General features: G+C 33.5%; 1 protein-coding gene across 1 annotated transcript; it reads left to right on the forward strand.

The window, feature by feature from the left end:
* Positions 1-7,434: 7,434 nt before the first annotated feature.
* On the forward strand, positions 7,435-9,053 carry LOC139849853 (uncharacterized). Its single transcript, XM_071839475.1, has 4 exons — positions 7,435-7,671; positions 7,808-8,332; positions 8,422-8,671; positions 8,773-9,053. Exons 1-4 carry the CDS (start codon positions 7,435-7,437, stop codon positions 9,051-9,053), a joined length of 1,293 nt encoding a protein of 430 aa, XP_071695576.1.
* Positions 9,054-26,022: the final 16,969 nt, after the last annotated feature.

Raw genomic sequence — 26,022 nt, forward strand, 5'->3', positions numbered from 1 at the left:
AACAGAGGTTTTTGAGCTTTAACTCCAAATTTCTGGTTTTATTTCTCAATTGCAGTACCGGTTATCATTATATATAGGTTGTAAACGAATAATTGAAGCTGTCAAAGATATTACAATCGATTTGTTTGTATTAAGAATGGATTTGGACGTATAACAGGATTTAGACAGTAAATATTCGATTCTGAAAATAAAACAAATAAAAAATAAAAAGTGTGATCACGATGGCTAACAGAATTCGTTTTATAATGGAACTGGAATCGACCAAGATCAGACAGGATTCAAAATTATGAGCAGGAGATGAAGAAAAAAGTTCAAAACCGATTGATATCAGATTCTATTATTAATTGTTATATATATATATATATATATATATATATATATATATATATATATATATATATATATATATAATATTAATAATTAATAATTAATATATATAAATACATTAATAATAAATATGCTATAATATAATAATAAAGTAATAATACTGTTAATATTAATAATAATTATAATAATAACAATAATATTTAGAACAAGGATAATAATAATAATAATAATAAAAATAATAATAATAATAATAATAATAATAATAATAATAATAATAATAATAATAATAATAATAATGATGATGATAAATAAAATGATAATTATAATATTATTAATGTTAATAATAAAATGTATTATTTTCTAATAATAATAATAATAATAATAATAATAATAATAATAATAATAATAATAATAATAATAATAATAATAATAATAATAATAATAATGATAAAGATTTATAATAATAATACTAATAATTCTTAATAATAATGGTGATAACAATATCTAATAATAATATAGATATTAATCATAATAATTAAAATTATAACTTTACTACTAGTTACAATAATAATGATATTAACAATGATAACAAATATATTAATAATAGTAATAATAATATAATAAATCAAATGTATCAATTTCATACGATATTTTATATATAGTAATATAAATAGTACTGATATTAATATTAAATAATTATTCTAATAATAGTAATGAAAGTAATAATGATCTTATTATAACAACTATATTTTAATTTGTTAATAATATATTATTAATTATGTGATATTTAATAATCATACATATAATAACTTTTATTGATTCTTTATTATTTATAAAGTTATATATCTTATAATATACATATAGTAATTATACATAGAAATCATATATCTATATATATAGATTTATTTTAAATACACTTAATTATTTTGTATCTTATTTCACATTTTTAATATTATTTTACCATTTCAGGTTATTACATATATTTAGTACTATATATATATATATATATATATATATATATATATATATATATATATATATATATATATATATATATATATATATATATATATATATATATATATATATATATTTACATAATTATTTACATAATTATTTACAAACAATTGTTCATGAATCGTCGGGAATGGTCAAAGGTTTAAATGTATCCATGTAAACAGTTCAAAGATTTTGAGATTCGATTAGATAAACTTTGCTTATCATGTCGAAACCATATAAAATTAAGTTTAAATTTGGTCGAAAATTTCCGGGTCGTCACAACGTAGCCGTGAACGAGGTGAACAACTTTAACTCTTGAGACTCGACCCGAATCGCTCTTCTTCTTCTCCAAATCTCCAATTCTCTCTCTAGAACCTCTCTCTCTCTCTCTCTAGGGTTTGATGTGTTTGAGTGGATAAGAAATGAGGATAAGATAAGCTTGGAACCAGTTTTGTGGCCAAAAACTCGGCCCTGAAGTGAAAAGACCAAACTACCCTTCTTTTAAATTACAAAAATAATAAGTATGCTGAATCAGGGGGTGTACGCGCCGCGCACACGATAATACGCGCCCCTCACACCAAGTGTAATTGTGTGAGCCACGCACATAAAAGCGCGCCCCTCACACCAAGTGCAAATTGTGTGAGCCGCGCACATAAAAGCGCGCCCCACACATTCCAAACTTCAATTTATGGACATTTTCTTGCACTTTAAACCATTCGAACTTATACCCACAACCTATATAACCCACGATAACATACGAGCTTCAAAATGTAGAAAAATAACACAATTTGCGTGATAAACACTTTAAACCCAAATCCTCCAACTTCAATCATTATACAATTGCACCTTTAGATTTAGCGTCTTACAAAACTTATGGTAAAACACTTACATGATCATATGTACAATATTTGAAGCATTATGTACAACTTAATGGTAAAACACCCACCAAAGGACCCTTGGCCTAGCGGTATGAGAGGAAACTTTCAACCAAGAGGTTGTGGGTTCAAGTCTCACTTGAGGCAGTGAGATGTAAATATTCGTGGTTTTGTGTGTAGTTTGTAGTTTTGCCTCTCCAAAAAAATGGTAAAACACCACATGGTCATATGTACAATATTGGAAACATAGTGTACAATCTAATGATAAAATATCTCATGACTATATTTACAATATTTGAAGCATTAGGTACAACATTATGATTAAACACTCCAATAACCATATATACAATGATTAAAACAATTTATACAATATTTTACAAACTATTTCATGAACACATGTACAAACTTTGAAGCCATATTACTTTTTTTAGAACGAAAATTTTGGCATCGAACCCTCTCATTTTCCACTCACACACCCGTTCGGAAGAAACTCCTCGCATCCATAACGCAAAGCGTACCCAGAATGCATTAGGTTAACTGCACATGATGAATGATACCAGAGGCACAACCTTTAGAGAAAAATTCCCCCTAGGATTTGAACTTACACATATTTTTACAAGGATACAGGCCCAGAATCAACTAAGACTTTTTTACCACTTAACCAATAGTTCGGTGGTTGAAGCCATATTGTACCACTTACATATAATAATTGTATTTTAATTTAAAAAAAAATCTGTTGTCATTTAATATTATTAATAATTATTATTAAAAATATATATTTAATTATTAAGCTAACTTTATTATTATTATTATTATTATTATTTATTAATATAACTATTATTATTTATTAATATAATAATAATAATTATTATTTTATTATTCAAATATAAGTTCTCTTTACGAGATTGAATACATTACATATGTATGCAAAATACATATCTCAATAAAATATTGTAATATAGACTTTTACGATAAGGAAATAGTATTTGTGATGAGACTTAGAAGATGGAGATAGAAGAATGAATATAGTTCATTTATTATATTAAATAAGTTTGTAGTTTATCTTTAATTATTTCGAATACATATGTTATGAGAAAAATATTTGTGGTACGCTTTCGTTGTAATTCTATGCTACATGCATTTTATAAGTTTCAATGATTTGGTTATGTTTCTCAATGGTTTGATAGGTATTCTCGATAATAATATGTTCAAACTTGAATTATTTAATAAATCATGTGATTTCACGGGTCTTTTTACTAGTTATCAATTATCTAATTAAAAGAAACACGAATAAGAACTTAACGAAAAAGATGTCAACTAAAAAATACTCCTTTTATCCCATATCTATTGTACCTAGATAAAAAATACACAATTTAAGAGCAAATGACTGACACGTGTTTTTTTTTTTTTACTTTCCACCTTTACTGCTTACATTTTACTTATCCTTTTGTTTTACATACATAAAATAGGGGCACAAAAGAACTTTATCACATTATTCTTTTCATTTATGGAAGTGGACAGTTAATTTGAGACTCTAAACCAGGAAACTCGACAATAGATTTGGGACAGAGAGAGTAACTATAAAATATTGTTATACGAAGAGAGATTATCATAAAATACGTTGCCATATACATTACATAGAAATATGGGAATTGCTAATGACAATCTTTAAAGTTGTCATTAAGAAATTTAAAAATGCAAAAGACATTTGTACATTAACTAAAGTCAGCCACCGTTTAAGAATAATTACCATACTATCATTTTTGCACTAAATTAATTATTAAAGACAACTCATAAGGTTGTTATTAACAAATTTCTAAAAATATTAAACGTAATCGAGTCAAATTTATTCCTTTGACTTTAAAAGCGAGCCTGACTAGCTTGAAATCTCATATGTATATAAGAGCTCGAATGTTCGATTGATGAGAATATATGATTTCAAATCTATCTCATATTACATTGTCTATTGCATAGCTATGTATAATGACATTTACGTACTACATACTTCTAAACTCGATTATTATTTTCATCTTCATTATTATATTGCAGCAAAAGATAATTATCTAAAATATGTAACTGATATAAAAGTGGCGCTACAATATAAGACGTTGAAAATAGCTTTCACAAACCAATCTGTGCAAACGACCTCTTATTGATTACCAGAACGTGGGCAACACCTTACACCTACGACACAAGAATATGCAGTCGGAAAACCGTTTTCCTTGAACCATGGTTAACGTTTAATTATTACTTTTTTGAACGACAGTGTTAAAGTCATTGACGGGGGCATTACCGACCCTCCCGATCATATCCAAGAAGTCACGGGTCATACTCACTTCCTACAACGTTAAGAGAAAACCTTTGAAAACTCTCGAGGGAACCTTTCTAAATATAGGCAAAACTCATCATTTCCAATAAACTACCCAGAAAACTTCATAACTAACTGCAAATCAAATTACATTATAAAATCTCCAACCGAGACTCGAACTTGTGAACTCTCGAACACTTAGAAGGATGAAAACCTCACAGCTAAATAGAGATGGTTATGGTTAATGTTTAACTAGAAAGAGATTATATTGTCGTTATAAATAAAAAATTGTAAGAGTACTGTATACTATTTTTAACGGAAATACAAAGCTTGAATCAAATGCTCATCTTTAATTTACCTCTACGGAGTGAAATTTGTGTAGAAAAATTTTAAAAGTTAAAAAAAAAAAAAAAATTGTGAATTGGAAAAGGGAAAAATAAATAAATCTCATCTCAATACACTTTAAATTATTAGCATGTGGGGTCCACGTGACATATCATCAGCTCAAGCTGGAGTCGATAAGCTCGCTACAACCCAACCTCGAGGCACACACGTGCTTCCTTCGATTCCTATTCGCTGCATCCGATCTAGGTGTTCTGGATTCATCTGCCACGCGTCATCGTATAATTGACTATTGACTAATTAGTCGAGTAATTAAGTCTCCTAGGTATCTCCATTATGTACGTCAGCCCTATCCGATGCCTCTAGATCTGATTTGCATAAACTTGAAATTATATTAATAGTTCAGTATTTTATTTTAAATATTATAAATTAATAGTTTATTTTCATAAATAGAAAAGAAGAAGCTGATATTTTATTATGCTTTTAATATATGTGAATATGATTAACACTATATTCTCGAGTTTTTTTTTTATAATGGAAAGGAAAGGAAATGAAGGAATTAAAATTAAGACAAAATTGTCCAAATCGTCCATGTGTTTATGGTTTTTTGCCCAAATCGTCCTTGTGTTAACAAAACTGCATAAATCATCCTTAAATACCAAATAACATCCCAAATTAGTCCATGCATTAACTTTTGTTAAACTCTCAATTAGTCAAAAATAATGATTGGTCCCTGAAGTTTCTTAAAAGATTGCAACAAAGATCCTCTTCATCATCTTCAAGATGAAGCTTTAGTGAAAGCTTAAAAAAAACACATACGTAGATTAATAATAGCAAGTAAATTAATTAAAAAAACATATCCGTAACAATTTTGCTAAACAAGTAACATAAGTATCATAATATGATATAAACCATCTGACCAAGTACGTTTTCAACTGAGATTGTTAAAATAGCTTCATTACTCCAAGAAATTTGTGTACAAAAAAGTCATGACCATAATTATAATTATCCAAATCATTACATTCGCCAAATCCAAAATACAAATAATAAATCCGTAGTCCTACTGAACAATTATATAGTTATATCAAAGAGAAAATTGCGCGGATAGCCCCTGTGGTTTGTACCACCCAGCTAGGATAGACATACTTGTGGATTTGAGGGGGGATAGTCATTATGCTTGAATTCTTGTGCAAGGATAGCCCTAGTTACGGTTTCTGTTTGCTTCTCCCGTTAACCCATTACCACGTGATCTCCACGTGATGGTAATTTGGTCTTTATTTATTACACTCTCGTTATCCCCACCAACTCACCCACTTTTTCATTTATTTATTTTAATTGCACGTGCATTTTCCCTTTTCCCTCTTTCAATTTATCACTGATGAGATACTAAAAAAACCCTAATTAATCGACTTGCAAGATGAACAACGATGGGATACATATACGAGATAATGATGTTGAATACGATGACAGCGATCTTCGAATGCTATATGTTAAGTATCCCAGCAATGTAAGCATTAATCTCAATTGCATTTTTTTATGCAATTATTAATGCCTATTTCAATTGCAGGTTTGTACGACACTTACTTCACAATCGAGTTGCATCACGGAGGAGTTTTTACAGATGCTCCTGGCAAAATCTACAAAAATGGACGGGTAACCTATATTGATGCTATAGACATTGATATGTTTTCAGTTCATGATTTGAATGATGTGATAGAGACGTTAGGTTACGATGGTTGGGGTTTCATAATTTATCACTTTCAAAAACCTGGTTTTCCTTTAGATAATGGATTAGAACCTCTAGGTTGTGATGATGATGTTCGTATTATGTCTAGATATGTGTCTGAAAACAGGTACATAGCTGTATACGCTGAACATGATGAACCACATGTAAATGATTTTATAAGCCCACCCAAAAACCCGTTCATTTTAGAGGAAATTCAGGATGAAGGGGATGAGGTACCTAAGGTTACAAAATTCAATCAGGGAGCTAGCTGTTCAAATCCTAGGGTTTCAAAGCAACTTTTTTTAGATTACCCTATAAATGAACCCGTGAATGAACCTGTGAATGATCCTGTGAATGGACCTGTCAATGATCATGTGATCACTCAAAATAGTGATGTAGTGGATGATGAAACTGAAGGAGTTGATGATCAAATTGGGGACCCTAATTTTTTGGTTGATGAGGAGAATGATATTAGTGATCATGAAGTTGACATGAGAAATTTTCACTGTAGTGTAGACAAGAATGTTGAGTTTATGGGTAATGGTGCTCAAAACAAAGACCTTCATCTCACAGATGATGATGAAGATGTTGACTTGGATCTGTTGGATCTTGAACAATTTGAAAGTGATGATGAAAATGATGATGATTTGGAAAGGGAAAGGAAATAAAAATTGAGGGAGTTGAGGCTGCAAGAGGAAGAAGATAGTGAATTACAAAGTACTAGTTTCTATGTTGGGCAGGAATTTTCAACTGCTCAAGATGCAAAAGAGTACTTTAAGTTGCATGCTGTAGAAACAAGGAGAGCTCTTATTTTAATAAGAAATGAGAAAGATAGGATAAGAGGAGGTTGTGAGGGAATGCTGCCAAAGTTTGTGAAAAAGGATTTTTGTGGTGCTAATAATGTTGAGCAACAAGATAAAGGGGTTGGTGAAACACAAAAAGACATAAATGTAGGAACCACCAAAAAAGTAAATACAAGTGAGAAGAATCCAAGAAAAGGAATCAAAGTGGGTGATAAGAAAGAGAAAACAAAGGCAGTGGGTACCAAGTTAGAGAGAAGAAAAGCAAGACTCAAAAATCTTAAATGTCCATGGGTGGTTCAGATCTCCATTAATCTAAAAAATACAGACATTTGAGGTCAAAACCTTGAATGATAAACACAAATGTTTGAAGACCAGATCTAACAAGAATTGCACATATAAGTTTCTTTCCTCAAAGATCATTCACCAGTTAACCTCAAACCCTAATCTACCCACTAAGGCTGTTAAAGCACAATCTGAGGCTAATTTCAACTTGAATGTTTCTAGATACAAGGCATATAGAGCTTTAAGAGAGGCACAGACAAAACTTCAAGGGGATTACATGGATCAGTATCTACACTTAAGGGATTATATTAAGGAATTACAGGGAAGTAATCCAAACACAACAGTTAGGGTTTTAACAGGTAATCAAGATCCTAATGCAGAAGCTGTTCAGTTCAAGAGAATATATATTTGTCTTGGGGGTTTGAAACAAGGTTTTAAGGAATTAGGCAGAGATTTAATTGGTGTAGATGGTGTATTTATGAAGGCACCTGCTCATGGTCAACTCTTGACAGCTGTGGGGATTGATTCAAACAATGGAATCTATCCACTTGCATATGCTATGGTGGAGCAAGAAAATTACAATGCTTGGTGCTGGTTTTTTGATTGCTTGAGAGATGATTTGGAGATGGACAGAACATCAAATTTCACCTTTATGAGTGATAGACAGAAGGTATGACTTTATTCAAGATTTTTTTTAGTTCTTACTTTGTCACATTTATCAACTTAATGTTCTTATATAGTTTTATTTTATGTATTTAGGGATTAATTCATGTAGTAGAAAAAGTTTTTCCATGTGCTGAACATAGGTTCTGTCTAAGACATATACATGAGAACATGAAGAAGAAATGGGGTGGGCTAGTATACAAAAAACAGTTATGGAAGTGTGCAAGTGCAACTACTGTGCCTCAGTTTGAGAAAGCCATGCTTGAAATGAAAGGACTGAATGCAGCTTGTTGGAAATACTTGGCAGACATTCAACCAAAACATTGGGCTAGGAGTCATTTTACTGGTACTTTTCTATTCTCTTAGTTATATCATATTAGTTATATCATTATTACTGGTACTTATCTTCATTATTAGTTATATCATATGTCTGATGTGTCTTCACAGGGAGAGCTTTGTCTGATGTGTTACTTAACAATATGTGTGAGGTATTGAATAAATGTTTATTGGAGGCTAGGGACAAACCAATAATAACTGCCTTAGAGTATGTGAGGGAGTATTTGATGAGAAGAATTGCAGTTGTTAAAGTTAAATTTTCAAAGGCTGATGGACATCTAACCCCAACTGTAACCAAATTGTTTGAAACTATCAAAGAAGCTGCTTCACAATATACTGTTATTTGGGGTGGAGATGATCAATATCAAGTATCTGGACCTCATAATGATTAGTGTGCTGTAGACTTAGGTACAAAAACATGTGCATGCAGGAAATGGGAACTGACTGGCATGCCATGTAAACATGTTGTTGCAACCCTGAATAACATGGCTTTACATAGTGAAAACATTCAAGTGCCTGAGCAATGGGTTCATCCAGTGTATTGGTTGGAAACCTGGAAAAAAACCTACCAATCAACAATCAAGGCAGTTAATGGAAGTGCTTTATGGGAGAAAGCAACTGGGCAAACCACTCTGTTACCACCAATTAGAGTAGCATGTGCAGGAAGGCCAAAGAAAAACAGGAAGAAAGGTATGGATGATAATGACAGCATGGTGAAGAATGGAACGTTGTCAAGATTGGGAAAGACCTTGACTTGTGGTAACTGTAGAGGGGATGGTCATAACAAGAGGACATGTACAGCAGGTAAAAGTGGCAATGATGGTGCAAGTGGCAGCAAAAATGGTGCAGGTAGCAAGAAAAGGAAGAAGGATACCAATGTTGCAAGTGGTACCAAGAAGTCAAGAGTTTAAGTGTTTAAGTTTCATGTTTTGTGTTTTGGATGTAGGACTTATGTTGTGTTTTGGATGTAGGACTTGTGTTTTATGTATGACTTGTAATGTCTTTTGGATGGTTAAAACTTCTGTTTGATGTAAACTTTGGTTTGTAATGTATGACTTTATTAATGTCTTTATAACTTGTGTTTGTAACTTGTAATGTCTTTATAACTTGTGCTTGTAACTTGTAATGTCTTTGTAATGTATGACTTGTTTTATGTATGACTTGTAATGTCTTTATAACTTGTGTTTGTAACTGTTTTTTGTGTTTCAATGGATATTACTATATAACTTGTGTTTCATGAATACTTTTGGATGGTTAAAACTTGTGTTTCATGTATAACTTATAATTGTTATTTGGATGGTTAAAACTAAAAGTAAATAAACCCAATTCAATAAAAGATAGAACATAATCCATCATATTACATGAGTTGTTCACCAAATACAGAGATGTCAAAAAAAAGAACAAAATTACATCTGCTGCTCTACTTCATACTTCATACTACTTAAAAAAACACAAGATAACCAACTACCATCGACAAGACCATTGTCATCAACTGATATCTCCACAATTTATGCTCAAGCTCTTTGGCCTTCGCCTCTGCTGCATTTTTTGATCTTAACAATCCACGAATTATAGCCAGTAGGCGAACAGGGGTTGGTGGGTCAATCCATTCAAAAAACCCACAATTGCGAATCTAAGTACCAAAAAAACAACAACAAAAAAACGAATCAATTATTCAATTAAATAATGGATAAATTAGGGTTATACTCACAAATTGTTTACCTGACAAGAAATGAATCGACGACCAGCGTTGCCCTCTGTCCATGCTATCTGTTCAATCAAAGGTCGACCACAATCACAAGAATTCATCTTGGTTACTAATGGTGTATCCTATCGTATACACGCATAAAAGGCGTAATGGTTGCATAAAAGTAGCATCAGGAAGGCTGGAAGCAACAGTTTTGTGGAGTTATTCGTCCAGCGTTCTCCGCTGTACAGGCTGCTCCGTCATGCGTAAGCCCTGAAGGCCGCCTAGCGCGTAAGCCCTGGCCGGAGAACGCCACCTTCAGCATAAATTTCGGATCACGAATAACAGAACATATCATCATTTGACACGTGTCCCTGAGCAATCTGGTGGATCTGACATTATAAATAGACCCCTTGGGTCGTCATTTTACACAGTTCAGACATTCTGACAACTTTGAGAGCTGAGACTTCACTTCTCTTTCTCTCTCTATTTTCTCTCACTAGAAGTCATTCGGCTAGCACTTTTACGCTCTACAGATGACAGATTGATTAAGCCACCCCACAAGTTTTTACACTTGTGAACCGGGTCTGCAGGGATTATTTCCTAAGGGTAAAAATCAATCGGCAACACTCCGCCCTCCTAAAGCTAGATTACTTCTAGTATTGTGTTGACACACTAAACCTTACCTCATAAGGGAAATAGGTGTTAACAATGGCGCCATCCATTATTAAGACGAATCATCTCACCAACACTGATAAAGACGGCGAGGATAACGAATTCATACCCATAAAAGTGGGCATGATACATCCATGGAAAGCTGGACAACGGAGGAAGGCAGAAGTGTTAGAAGATTGGGAAAAGCAATTAATATCATTTCCTTCTATGTGTAACACAAATCCATCCGATGGTCCAGTGGTTATAGAAGCACGAGTTGCTAATTGCTTAATACGCAACATTTACACTGACACAGGAGCTGGAGCAGACATTATGTATGAACATTGCTTCATACAACTACCCAAAGATGTACACGAAAAAATGAAGGAAACATATGTGCCGTTGGCAAGTTTTACAAGTGAGCCATCCTGGTCTGAAGGAAGTATTCTTCTTGAAGTAACCTTGGGCAAGCCACCCCTAAGACGCACAACCAACATTGAGTTCTTGGTGGTTAAAGCAAATTCACAGTACAACATAATTTTGGGAAGAACTGCTTTAATGACATTTGGAGCTGTAACATCAACTGTATATGGTATGATGAAGTTTCCAACGCCAGGCGGAGTAGCAACGTTATATGCAGAACGGCAGAAGTCAATTGAGTGTTCTCAAGTAACAAAGGCAGTAATTAAGCCAATCATACACGATGATGGGTTAATTTCACCAAATCTTAAATTTCCAGATCAGAAAATCATAATTGGGCACACGTTGTCCGCCGAATGTAAAGAAAAATTATACGATATTTTGACAACAAATCTAGACGTTTTTGCATGGCAGCCGTCTGATATGACCGGTGTTTCAAGGGAAATTGCAGAGCATAGGCTAAACGTGAATCCCAACATACATCCTATTTGTCAGAAAAAGCGTGGCATGGCGCCAGAAAGAAGCAAATTCCTCCGTGATGAGGTACGAAGTTTGGTGGATGCTGGGATCTTGCGAGTGGTCAAATATCAGACATGGGTAGCCAATCCGGTCATGGTTAGGAAGCCGAACAACTCATGGCGGATGTGTGTGGATTTCACGGATATCAATAAAGCATGTCCAAAGGACAATTATCCTTTACCTGAAATTGATTGGAAGGTTGAATCATTGGCAGGATATCGATTCAAATGTTTCCTAGATGTTGCTAAGGGATATCATTAAATCCCAATGGCTTTAAAACATGAAGACAAAACGGCTTTTCACACGACGGAAGGCATACTCTGTTACATGAAAATGCCTTTTGGTTTGAAGAATGCAGGAGCAACATATCAACGACTTATTGATATGGCGTTTAAGGATCAAATTGGGCGAAACTTAGAAGCTTATGTTGATGACATTGTTATCAAAAGTCATACTGAAGAAAAGATGTTACGAGATATACAGGAAACTTTTGCATCTCTGCGAAAAATTAACATGAAATTAAATCCCAAGAAGTGCACGTTTGGTGTGGAAGAGGTAAAATTCTTAGGTCATATTGTCACAGAACGTGGAATTAAAGCTAATCCTAAGAAAATTCAAGCAATTGAAGATATGAAGTCACCAACTAGCAAGAAAGATGTTCAACGGTTACATGGATGTCTAGCAGCATTAACAAGATTCTTGTCCAGAGCAGCTGAAAAGTCACTTCCATTCATGAAGGTGTTAAAGGGTTGTTTAAATAAAAAAGATTTTGTGTGGACGGCGAAAGCCGAAAATGCATTCTAAGAGATCAAGCAGTTGTTAAAAACATTACCTACATTAACAGCACCAAAAGAGGGGGAAACCCTAATTTTATACTTAGCTGTCTTAAAGGAAGCAATAAGTTCTGTCCTAATCGCAGAACGGAACGGCGTGTAAATGCCTATATATTTTGTTAGCAAGGTGTTGCAGCTTAGTAAAACAAATTATCCACCACTTCACCGCATGGTTTATGCCCTTGTGTATACTGCACGACGTTTACGAAGATATTTTCAAGGTCATCCCATCTTAGTGTTAACAGATCAACCATTGAAGCAAATACTCCGGCGTCCAGAATCATCTGGCCGTTTAGCAAAATGGGCCATCGAGTTGGGGGAGTATGAAATCAATTTTGCTCCCCGAAATGCAGTTAAAGGACAAATTTTAGCAGATTTCCTCTTGGAGACAAATGAAAAAGTAGAGTATGATAACAAAATGGCACCATCACAGCATGAGTGGGAGTTACACACTGATGGGGCATCCAGTGAAGAGGGAACAGGTGCAGGGCTAGTTTTAACAAGTCCAGATGGTGAAGAGTATACTTATGCATTGAAATTCTGTTTTTATGCTTCAAACAATGAAGCAGAGTATGAGGCGTTACTCTCCGGCCTCTGCATAGCGGTAGAAATGGGCATAACAAATTTACGAGCATATGTTGATTCTCAAATTGTCGCCCAGCAAGTTAATGGAACGTTCGATGCAAGGGATACATCCATGAGGCAATATGTAAAGTTGGTGGAGGCAATTTCAAAGAAATTTGATAACCTTGAAGTCGTGCAAATCCCTCGAAATAAGAACAAAAAAGCTGACGTCTTGAGCAAGTTAGCTACTTTAACCTTTGATCATTTGCACAAACGAGTGTTGGTTGAAAAACTTAAGGAGAAATCAATACATGGAAAACCAATTATTGCAATAGTTGAAGGAGCTAAGGAAACTTGGATGACTCCGTATTTGAGATATTTGCATGACGGATGGTTACCTGTTGATAAGGCGGAAGCAAGAAGAATAAGAGTGACAGTACCAATATATGAAATTGTTAGTGGTGTCCTTTATCGAAAATCATACAATGGTCCGTTGTTAAGGTGTTTAACCGATGATGAAGCATTAAAAGTGGTCAAAGAAATGCATGAAGGAGTTTGTTCTCAACACTCCGGTTTCCGAACTGTGGCATCACGGATCATGCGACAAGGGTATTTTTGGCCTTCCCTTTATCGGGATGTCGCAGAAATCATAAAAACATGTGAGAATTGTCAGAGGCATGGTACAATTCAGCGTCTTCCAAAATATGACTTGATACCGGTGTCATCCGCTTGGCCGTTCTGTAAATGGGCTATTGATATTGTGGGACCATTCAATAGGAGCACTGGTAATGCTAAGTTCTTGGTGGTAGCGATCGATTTTTTCACGAAATGGGTTGAAGCAAAGGCTTTAGCAAAAATCACAGGAGAAAATGTCAAGAAGTTTGTCTGGCATGATATTGTATGCCGTTATGGGGTGCCAAATGAAATAGTCAACGATAAAGGCAAGCAATTTGCAGAAAAATCCATTTCGGAGTTGGTGTGAAGAGCTGGGTATAAAGCAAAACTTTACATCTGTTGCTCATCCTCAAGCGAACGGACAAGTGGAGGTTACCAACAAGGAAATCGTTGCTGGCATTAAGGCACGGTTGGGTCTCAGTCAAACTGGATGGGTGGATGAGCTGCCAAATGTATTGTGGGCACACCGGACGACGCCAAAGCGGAGCACGGGGGAAACACCTTTTAGTCTGGTGTATGGAACAGAGGCAGTGATACCGGCTGAAATATGTGTACCAACGCAACGCATTATGGCATTTGATGTTGAGACTAATTCTGAGGCATTAAGGGAGAATCTCAACTTGTTGGAGGAAAGAAGGTTGATGGCCGCCATCCGACAAGCAGATCATATGCATAAAATGGTAAAATATTACAACTAGAAAGTGAAGCATGTGCAGTTTGAAGTAGGTGATTTGGTACTACGTGATAATGAGGCAAGCAGACAAATCAAATTTGGAAAGCTAGCCCCAAAATGGGAAGGACCTTATAAGGTCACAAAAGTAAATCAGAATGGATCATACATGCTTGCTGCGCCTTCCGGCGAGCAATATGAAAGAGCTTGGAATGCAATGAATTTAAAGAAATTTTATGCGTAGCAATATATGCATGGACAGCTTGATCAACTGTCAAATGCATGAGATATAGTCATAAATGTAAAAATTTCTTTCAGAGTATGAATAATAGCAATTATTCTTACGGCAATATTTTTCATAAATTTTATCCGGCCAAGGATTTTTTAGCCCAGGTGTCATATAGCTGTGTGTCATCCCTACCCGCAGAAAGAAAGAAAGCCTTTCGGTGGTAGAAGTACAATCATACTCAAAATGGTTGTATCGATAGTGAGACATGTAGAACTCACTAAAGCATCGAAGCGATGAAACGAATCTACAAAAAAAAGTCATGACACAACTTATATACACAAAATGCAGAGCAAAACGGAAAACGGATCATAGTGTCCAGCAAAATATTTAAAGGCGAAAGTAATTCATAACTTTTCCTCATGAGTTTCATGACGGAAGGCGTATAACGGAGAATATGATTTTAATGTTTACAACTATAATGATTGCAAAGTACAATCTCAATATCTTGTGCATTGTTCACTACAACAATCTTACTAAGTTACAGCATATATTTCTAATATACATAACCAAGTACAATATTAAACGTTATGTAAAAGCAGATGTATAAAAACATAGTATTTCATTCATCCTGCGGAGTATAATTCAATACATCATCTATTGTTACATCCGGCCTTTTACAAAGATTTTCAAGATCAGAAAACTTCATATTTTCTATTAGTGCACCGGCTGCATCAGCTTCTTTTATGGCGTTTTCATTAATCTTCGATGTAATAACAACAGGCAACAGACTTGGCAATTCTGGCAGTTTTCTTTTCATAAAGTTGAAAAAATTTAGTCGTTCAGCAGACTTCGCAAGACGGACAAACTCACGAATCCTGTGAGACAGAGCTTGGCAATTAAAGATACGCTCAACAAGCGCAGGAATGCCAGTTATCATTTGTCTTTCGTTCTCCTCTTTGGCTTTAAGCTGTTCTTTCAACATGTTATTTTGCTCAAGCATTTTTTCGTTCTCTTTACTAGTTCATCAATTTTGCTCAGATGCCGCTTTTCTCTGGAAAATAGTTCTTTGACTTGCTCCTTATACTCCGCCCTCTGATTGTTGCTATTATCATAAAGCCTCTTCATTGTCCCGTATTCCCTCTTTATCTCTGTGGCTATTCGTTCAGTCCTGGCTACTTTCTCCTTTTCAGCAGATAGCTCCTTATTTGTAGTGACTTCACTGTTTTGCAAGTCAGATAGGCGTTGAAGGTCATTTAAACCAGAAGCAATGTTCAGAATGATACTTTGTGCTTTAACCTTCTTGGCATCTGCATCAGATAGGTTGCTAAAGAATTGGGCTAGTGAAGGACACACCATGGCATTCAAAAAAGTCATGAAATCTTCGTACGAGTGTGGTGGTCCTTTTAAAAGGGAGGAAAGCATGTTTGTGTCAAGGTTGGGAAGCGTAATTTGTTTTTGAGAAGAACTAGGGCCAGCTCCTTGCTGAGCGGATGACGGAGGAATTTGACCAGTTCTTCTCCTCTTGGCGGAAGGTGGAAGAGTTGCTAATGTAGTGTCTTGATGTGATGCACTAGCTGTTGGAGATAAAGGGAAATTGTTACTTATAAAAGAGTTCCAATATGCTTCACAACATTTCAAGGGTGGCATAAAATATAAGGAAGGGTTTGGATTATAAAATCCACCAGTACTGGGCATACAAGAAAACAAGTACAGGTTTTGGTATGGTATTATACATAATTCAGTGTTATCATTACCCGAGGCATGTCGTTCTCTAGAGGCAACTCGATTCATACCTATGTCTTCTTCTTCTTTTTCATCCTCCTCCTCCCTCACTTCATCTGTCTTGGGGGTATCATCAATAATTTTCTGAGTAGTAAAGGTAAGCTGCGAATAAACCGATGACCGCATGGCGGTAAGAGGTGTAATTTCTGCAAAAGTTTAAAAGTCACAGTGGTTAATTGGATAGATAAACGAGGGCATCTTATTAAGCATATGTAGCAAAAGTAAATGCTTACTCTTCCTCCCAGCAAGAATACATGCATAACCTTGTGTGATATCCCAATCTTGGCTTACGGATGTTAGCGAAAGCATGTGTTCCCCATATTTAATGTCATTGATTTGTTCAGCTTTAATCCTCTTAAACAAAAGGTTTTCCTTGGTGACGAGTTTTGGAAAGGTAACAGATACGGTATGCGAGTATTTGCGCCACACTCGAGTAGCTGAGTATTGGTTATCAATTGCATCCTCATTAATAAAGATAAATGAAGCATACCAGTTATCGCCAGGATGATCAAGTGCAGGTTTCAGAAACCCATGAACTTTATTGAATGTGAACCAACCATTTTCATGGCGTGCTATACATACCAAATGGCAAAATATCCGAATGGATGGCTCAATATTCTTTGCGTGATAATACATTTCAAAAATCAAGATCTTTCGAATTGATGCTGGTTCAAATTGACCAACAGCAACACCGTAAAACTTGCAAACCTCTAAGAAGAATGGTGTAAATGGCAGACGTAAGCAAAAATTGAAGATTGAATGGCCATAAATAGCAACCTTGCCAGGGGGCGGTGAGCAGGCTCTGGCATTAATTGCAGGAATCACTGGTTCAACACCAGCTAATCTAGGAAAATGTTACAGTAGCTCGCTTAAATATTTCTCATTTACTCTGCTAGGAATAGCTGAAACATCCTTTATGGCTGCCATTAATGTTCTAATGAAACAGGAAGTAAAGAAGGTATTGATGGGAGAAGATGAATACTGTAGAAGGAAGTTGTAAAAGTAAATGATCGGTTAAGGCTTATGGTGGTTAAAAAGCAAAAATATATAACAGCTGTAATCAGTGGTGATTTTGGGGGTTTTGTTTTCAGCCACACACGTGTAAGGACAATATAAAAAGGCGAGTACACCGAAGAGTCTTTTTACAGCTAGAGGCGCGTGCGGTATTTTAGCTGTGAAAAAAGCAATCATCATAATGTCAGTAAAATTCGCCTATCATTTAATGCCTGTGATGTACTTCCCAATGTAAAAGGAAAACGTGAAGACTTGGTTGGCATGCGTTATTCCAATTTTAACAACTTAATCAATTTTCAAATGCTTAAGTCATTAAACTGGGGGGACTTAATGGTGTATCCTATCGTATATACGCATAAAAGGCGTAATGGTTGCATAAAAGTAGCATTAGGAAGGCTGGAAGCAACAGTTTTGTGGAGTTATCCGTCCAGCGTTCTCCGCTGTACAGGCTGCTCCGTCATGCGTAAGCCCTGAAGGCCGCCTAGTGCGTAAGTCCTGGCCGGAGAACGCCACCTTCAGCATAAATTTCGGATCACGAATAACAGAACATATCATCATTTGACACGTGTCCCTGAGAAATCTGGTGGATCTGACACTATAAATAGACCCCTTGGGTCGTCATTTTACACAGTTCAGACATTCTGACAACTTTGTGAGCTGAGACTTCACTTCTTTTTCTCTCTCTATTTTCTCTCACTAGAAGTCATCCGGCTAGCACTTTTACGCTCTACGGACGACAGATTGATTAAGCCACCCCACAAGTTTTTATACTTGTAAACCGGGTCTGCAGGGATTATTTCCCAAGGGTAAAAATCAATCGGCAACACTCCGCCCTCCTAAAGCTAGATTACTTCTAGTATTGTGTTGACACACTAAACCTTACCTCATAAGGAAAATAGGTGTTAACAGTTACTTTTTTAAGATTTGGGGATGAAGAACTTGAACCAGTAGATTGAATATGAGAGAGGTCTTTAATTTATTGGGAATAAATGAAAAAGTGGGTGAGTTGGTGGGGATAACGAGAGTGTAACAAATAAAGACCAAATTACCCTCACGTGGAGATCACGTGGTAATGGGTTAACGGGAGAAGCAAACAGAAACCGTAACTAGGGCTATCCTTGCACAAGAATTCAAGTATAATGACTATCCCCCCTCAAATCCACAAGTATGTCTATCCTAGCTGGGTGGTACAAACCACAGGGGCTATCCGCGCAATTTTCTCTATATCAAATTAGTTTAATGAATTCAGTTGCCACAACTTTAAATGACCATAATCGTTCAATGTATAGTAGTAATTTTATGGTACGCAGGGTGGTCATGGTTTTGAGTTTATATGGATCTATTCACAAGACCCCAATCCTTCATAACATCTTAATTATCTTATTAGCAATCTTGCTTAATCATCGTAGCAGACTAACAGCAAATCCGATTGTGTTAGCAGACCCATATAATTACAATCCACAAGCACGAGATAAAATTTAAATTTACTAAACAATAAAAACCTGAAACAAGAATCTCCCATTAATTAAAGGGTGTGTTATATGCAAAGTGAATATTGTATATCTTTTCTTGCATTACGTATAATTCAATTAGCAAAAAATCATATTTAAGAAATATGAACTTGCTAGTTCAGATAGTTTATATCATATTATGATACTTATGTTACTTGTTTAGCAAAATTGTTACGGATGTGTTTTTTTAATTAATTTACTTATTATTATTAGTCTACGGATGTGTTTTTTTAAGCTTTCACTAAAGCTTCATCTTGAAGATGATGCAGAGGATCTTTGTTGCAATCTTTTAAGAAACTTCAGGGACCAATCATGTTTTTTTTGACTAATTGAGAGTTTAACAAAAGTTATGCAAGGACTAATTTGGGACGTTATTGGTATTTAAGGATGATTTATGCAGTTTTATTAACACAAGGACGATTTGGGCAAAAAACCATAAACACGGGGACGATTTTGACAATTTTGTCTAAAATTAATTAGTGATTCTTGAGTTTTTTTTATAAGAGAAAGGAATGGGAAGGAGAGGGTTTGAGCTAATAGATCATAGGCTTTTATAATCAATAACTATCCATCCAAAAGTGGGATGATAGCAAAGGAAAACTAATTATATGCTCGCTAATGACCATTGTGTCCATCCAAAGCTACAACAGATATTTCAAAACCAACTGTGACACGCTTAAGTATACATCTATACATCTGTACTTGTGTTGTCATAATACTAATAACATATTTTATTATTATTATTTATGATTTATCATCTGCTTGATATTATTGATTTTTTATTCGTATTTCAATAAAGAACATCCAACGACGACTAAAAAGTGGATATGTTTTAGTTATATTCTGACATTTTTAGGTAGTATAGGTCTTCTTGGATTGACATATATTGTATTGAGTTTCTAATTCGACATCATTTATTCATTATCTCTCATTAATTTAGGCTACTGATTTACAACTTAATTTGGTGATTGAAATATATAAAACGGTATAATTGTAAAACTATTTGTCTGATTAGTTTTAATTACTTTTCTTTCATTTTAACTCGAGAATACATATAAAATATTTTATATTACATTCTTTTCAATCACTATTCTCTCTTTTCTTTTCAATCCCATTCTTTTCCACTAAAAAAACTCGAGAACACAGCGTAAAGGAGAATAAAAAAGGTAAAAGTAAAACTGAAAAGTAAAACTGAAAAGTAAAAATAAAGTACAATACTTTTATAATATTTCCTTAAGCTATGTATTTTTTATCTGTAAACTATTACTATGAAACAGATGATTAATAAGTTTTATTTTATGTATACCACATAATAATATGAAATTGATTAAAATTTAAATGTGACCATGTATTACAATTACAATTACAATAAAGCTAAACTACTCCTTCCATTCCAATTTTATTGTCAAGTTTTTTTTTTTTTTAATATGTTCTAAATTAAGTGTCCACTTTAATAAATGAGCAATAATAATATGGTATAGTTCTTTTGTGCCCATATTTTATACATGCAAGATAATAAAAAATTGGTAAAAAATAAGAGGTAAAGCTGGAAAGTAACAAAAAAGTACATGCGTCAGTCACTTTTTCTTAAACTGTGTGTTTTTCTCTAAAAACAATAGAGTTAGGACATAGAAAATATCATATATGCCACTTCTAATTAAATCCTTGAATATCATATACATAAGGTAAAATATTGTAGAAATTTACAGATCTAACCAAAAACCAGAATCAGTACACTAATTGTGTGCCAACAAAATCAAAAAACACCAACAGATCAAACAATGATCAACAATCCAGATAACAATTTAAACAAACGAATTAGTTCATCAACTAGATGAACACACCAATTTCTTAACAGTAGCAATAATTTGTTTATTACAGATTTTGAGAGAGAATAATGAAAACTGGATGAAAAACAATGAGTTGGGTTAACTCTCTAACCCTAATTTGGGATATATATATATATATATATATATATATATATATATATATATATATATATATATATATATATATATATATATATATATATATATATATAGGCAGGATCAATGGAGAAGTAACCAATCGGGGGGAAGCGGGGGAAGCAAATTTTTTTTTTTTCGTTTTTATTGAATTTTTTTTTCCGGCATCAAGATCACACGAAAATATGAACATTTAGAAGAGACACTTCGTGATGAATGTTATTATTTAGGCGAGAAAACGATCGACAAAAATAACATTCAAGATAATATTGTTCGTGAAGAATATGAACGTTTTTTTCATGTTTTGTGAAGTAAAATTTAGCCCGATTTAGAGTTTAGGGTTTGGTGTTTTGGGTTTATTCCATAAACCCAAAACACCAAACCCTAAACCCTAAACCCTAAACTCTAAACCGTTCGTGTTAAAAACTCAATCTAAATCCTAAATCTAAACCCTAAATCTAAACCCTAAACCCTAAATTTCTAAACCCTAATATCTAAACCCTATAAACCCTAATATCTAAACCCCAATAGCTAAAACATCAAAATACGCTCGAAAAACAAGATAATTGTTATATATTACTTCTTTGAGCATTTTCCCGCTAAAATAAAAACATTTATCACAAAGTGTCTCTACTAAATGTTCATATTTTCATCTCATCTATAATGTTCGTGAACAAAGTCTTTTCAAAAAATGAAAAAAAAAAATTTTTCTTCCCCCCGCTTCCTCCCGAATGGTTACTTCACTATTTATCCTACCACTATATATATATATATATATATATATATATATATATATATATATATATATAGGACCTTATAACAAAAGTTGCAAATAGACCCTTCAAGACATAGACATCAAGTTTTCACCACATAAACTTTAATCAGCATCTTTCAAGATTCTTTAATTCAACTTTGGCCACCAAAACATCCTGAAAACAGCAACACAAGTCCAACCAAGCACTTCAATCATCAAATCATCACTTGATCAATCTAATGAGAGAATACCTGCATGATCTAATCATATACTAAGTAACAATAACAAAATATTAGGAATTAGATTGTTTTATTATACCTTTTAACACCCCTCCTCAATCTAATTCCCAAAAACATCTTTCAATCCCAAAAAATTTTATAAGTTTATTATGTTGAAAAACAGTTAAACCTTTTGTAAAAACATCTGAAATATTATTATTTGAGTCAACCTTTGTTGTTTACAAAATTCCTTCACTTATTTTTTGTCTTACAAAATGCAAATCTATCTCAAAGTGTTTGGTTTTCTCATGAAAAACAGGATTTGCTGCAATCTTAATTGCAGCAGAATTATCCACATTAATCTGAACAGGAAGAACAGTATTAATTTTGAAATCTTGAAGAATTTTTAGTAACCAAATAATTTCACATGATGCATCTGCCAAAGCTCTATATTCAGCCTCATCTGACGATCTAGAAATAGTGGGTTGCTTTTTTACTTTTCCAAGTCAAAAGTGATCCATTTTAAAATACACAATATCCTGTAACAGACTTTCTTTCCATGACTCTTTTAGCCCAGTCAGAGTCAACAAAACAAACCAGCCCAGAAATATCACTTTTGTTTATACAAATACCTCTAGTTGGAGATGATTTCAGATATCTCAAGACTCTTAGAGCACATTTTAAGTGTGATTGTTTAGGACTATGCATAAATTGACTCAAAACATGCACAGAGTAAGAGATTTCAGGTCTAGTAAGTGTTAAATAGATTAATTTTCCAACCAGTTTCTGATATTCAGTAATATTTTTCAAAGGTAAATCATCAGGATTATCATTATCAAGATAAGTAATGTTTGATTCAATAGGTGTATGTATTGGTTTACTGTTAAGTAACCCAAATTCAGTAAGTCAATCAAGTGTGTATTTTCTTTGAGACAAACAAATATTTTTATCTATTCTTATAACCTCAATACCTAAAAAGTATTTCAACAACCCTAAGTCTTTTATTTGGAATTTTGAGTTCAAGAAAGACTTAACCAATTTAATCTCATCTTCATTATGAAATGTTCCGTTCTTATTGATTAAAAACGTTCCATATTAATTGATTTCGTTGCGAGGTTTTGACCTCTATATGAGACGTTTTTCAAAGACTGCATTCATTTTTAAAACAAACCATAACCTTTATTTCATAAATAAAGGTTTAAAAAGCTTTACGTAGATTATCAAATAATGATAATCTAAAATATCCTGTTTACACACGACCATTACATAATAGTTTACAATACAAATATGTTACATCGAAATCAGTTTCTTGAATGCAGTTTTTACACAATATCATACAAACATGGACTCCAAATCTTGTCCTTATTTTAGTATGCAACAGCGAAAGCTCTTAATATTCACCTGAGAATAAACATGCTTTAAACGTCAACAAAAATGTTGGTGAGTTATAGGTTTAACCTATATATATATCAAATCGTAACAATAGACCACAAGATTTCATATTTCAATACACATCCCATACATAGAGATAAAAATCATTCATATGGTGAACACCTGGTAACCGACATTAACAAGATGCATATATAAGAATATCCCCATCATTCCGGGACACCCTTCGGATATGATATAAATTTCGAAGTACTAAAGCATCCGGTACTTTGGATGGGGTTTGTTAGGCCCAATAGATCTATCTTTAGGATTCGCGTCAATTAGGGTGTCTGTTCCCTAATTCTTAGATTACCAGACTTAATAAAAAGGGGCATATTCGATTTCGATAATTCAACTATAGAATGTAGTTTCACGTACTTGTGTCTATTTTGTAAATCATTTATAAAACCTGCATGTATTATCATCCCAAAAATATTAGATTTTAAAAGTGGGACTATAACTCACTTTCACAGATTTTTACTTCGTCGAGAAGTAAGACTTGGCCACTGTTGATTCACGAACCTATAACAATATATACATATATATTAAAGTATGTTCAAAATATATTTACAACACTTTTAATATATTTTGATGTTTTAAGTTTATTAAGTCAGCTGTCCTCGTTAGTAACCTACAACTAGTTGTCCACAGTTTGATGTACAGAAATAAATCGATAAATATTATCTTGAATCAATCCACGACCCAGTTTATACGTATCTCAGTATTGATCACAACTCAAACTATATATATTTTGGAATCAACCTCAACCCTGTATAGCTAACTCCAACATTCACATATAGAGTGTCTATGGTTGTTCCGAAATATATATATATGTGTCGACATGATAGGTCGAAACATTGTATACGTGTCTATGGTATCTCAAGATAACATAATGTACAATACAAGTTGATTAAGTTATGGTTGGAATAGATTTGTTACCAATTTTCACGTAGCTAAAATGAGAAAAATTATCCAATCTTGTTTTACCCATAACTTCTTCATTTTAAATCCGTTTTGAGTGAATCAAATTGCTATGGTTTCATATTGAACTCTATTTTATGAATCTAAACAGAAAAAGTATAGGTTTATAGTCAGAAAAACAAGTTACAAGTCGTTTTTGTAAAGGTAGTCATTTCAGTCGAAAGAACGACGTCTAGATGACCATTTTAGAAAACATACTTTCACTTTGAGTTTAACCATAATTTTTGGATATAGTTTCATGTTCATAATAAAAATCATTTTCTCAGAATAACAACTTTTAAATCAAAGTTTATCATAGTTTTTAATTAACTAACCCAAAACAGCCCGCGGTGTTACTACGACGGCGTAAATCCGGTTTTACGGTGTTTTTCGTGTTTCCAGGTTTTAAATCATTAAATTAGCATATCATATAGATATAGAACATGTGTTTAGTTAATTTTAAAAGTCAAGTTAGAAGGATTAACTTTTTTTTGTGAACAAGTTTAGAATTAACTAAACTATGTTCTAGTGATTACGAGTTTAAAACTTCGTATAAAATAGTTTTATATATATGAATCGAATGATGTTATGAACATCATTACTACCTCAAGTTTAGTAGGTAAACCTACTAGAAGTGACAAGAAATGATCTAGCTTCAAAGGATCTTGGATGGCTTGAAAGTTCTTGAAGTAGGATCATGACACAAAAACAAGTTCAAGTAAGATTTTTACTCGAATTAAGATAGTTTATAGTTATAGAAATTGAATCAAAGTTTGAATATGAATATTACCTTGAATAAGAAAGATAACCTACTGTATATAACAAAGGTTTCTTGATCTTAGATGATTACTTGGAATGGATTAGAAAGCTTGGAAGTAAATTAGTAAACTTGAAGGGATTTTTGAAGTGTTCTTGAAGTGTTCTTCCTATGATGATTATAGCTTGATTCTTGAAGTGATTTTTGATGAAGATGATGATTAACTACTGGAAAAATACATTCATAATAGTGTGTGTGTGTGTGTTGAGAGAGAATTAGAAAGAGAATTGGAAGTGAAATGGAGTGAATGATGAGTGGTAATTGGTGAGTGGTGAGTGGGGTTAAAAGGAGTTCTAGTTAGTTGACTAGCTCATGGTAGAAGTTAAAATTGATTAGTCATACATGACATAATCAAGAGTGGAATCCCATGCTAGTTCCTATTGGTATATACCCATAGTAAGTACGTTTTGAAGCTGTGTATAATACGGGTAAGAATACGACTAGAATTCTTGATGAAAGAAAAGAATGGGAAAGTAACTGTAACCATTTTCATTAAGTATGAGTGTTTTAATATATATCTTGAAGTCTTCCAAAAGTATTTTAATACATCTAAATACACTACATGTATATACATTTTAACTGAGTCGTTAAGTCATCGTTAGTTGTTACATGTAAGTGTTGTTTTGAAACCTTTAAGTTAACGATCTCAATTAATGTTGTTA

This window comes from Rutidosis leptorrhynchoides, chromosome 1 (genome assembly GCF_046630445.1).
Source record: "Rutidosis leptorrhynchoides isolate AG116_Rl617_1_P2 chromosome 1, CSIRO_AGI_Rlap_v1, whole genome shotgun sequence".
NCBI classification, from domain to species: domain Eukaryota; kingdom Viridiplantae; phylum Streptophyta; class Magnoliopsida; order Asterales; family Asteraceae; genus Rutidosis; species Rutidosis leptorrhynchoides.

What these genes read in the sequence shown, in the direction of transcription:
- LOC139849853 (XM_071839475.1), top strand. Translation starts at nt 7,435, where the DNA reads ATGCTGCCAAAGTTTGTGAAAAAGGATTTTTGTGGTGCTAATAATGTT. An exon ending in TTATGAGTGATAGACAGAAG is followed by an intron (nt 8,333 to 8,421) that starts GTATGACTTTAT and finishes TTATGTATTTAG; the next exon opens with GGATTAATTCATGTAGTAGA. An exon ending in GGCTAGGAGTCATTTTACTG is followed by an intron (nt 8,672 to 8,772) that starts GTACTTTTCTAT and finishes GTGTCTTCACAG; the next exon opens with GGAGAGCTTTGTCTGATGTG.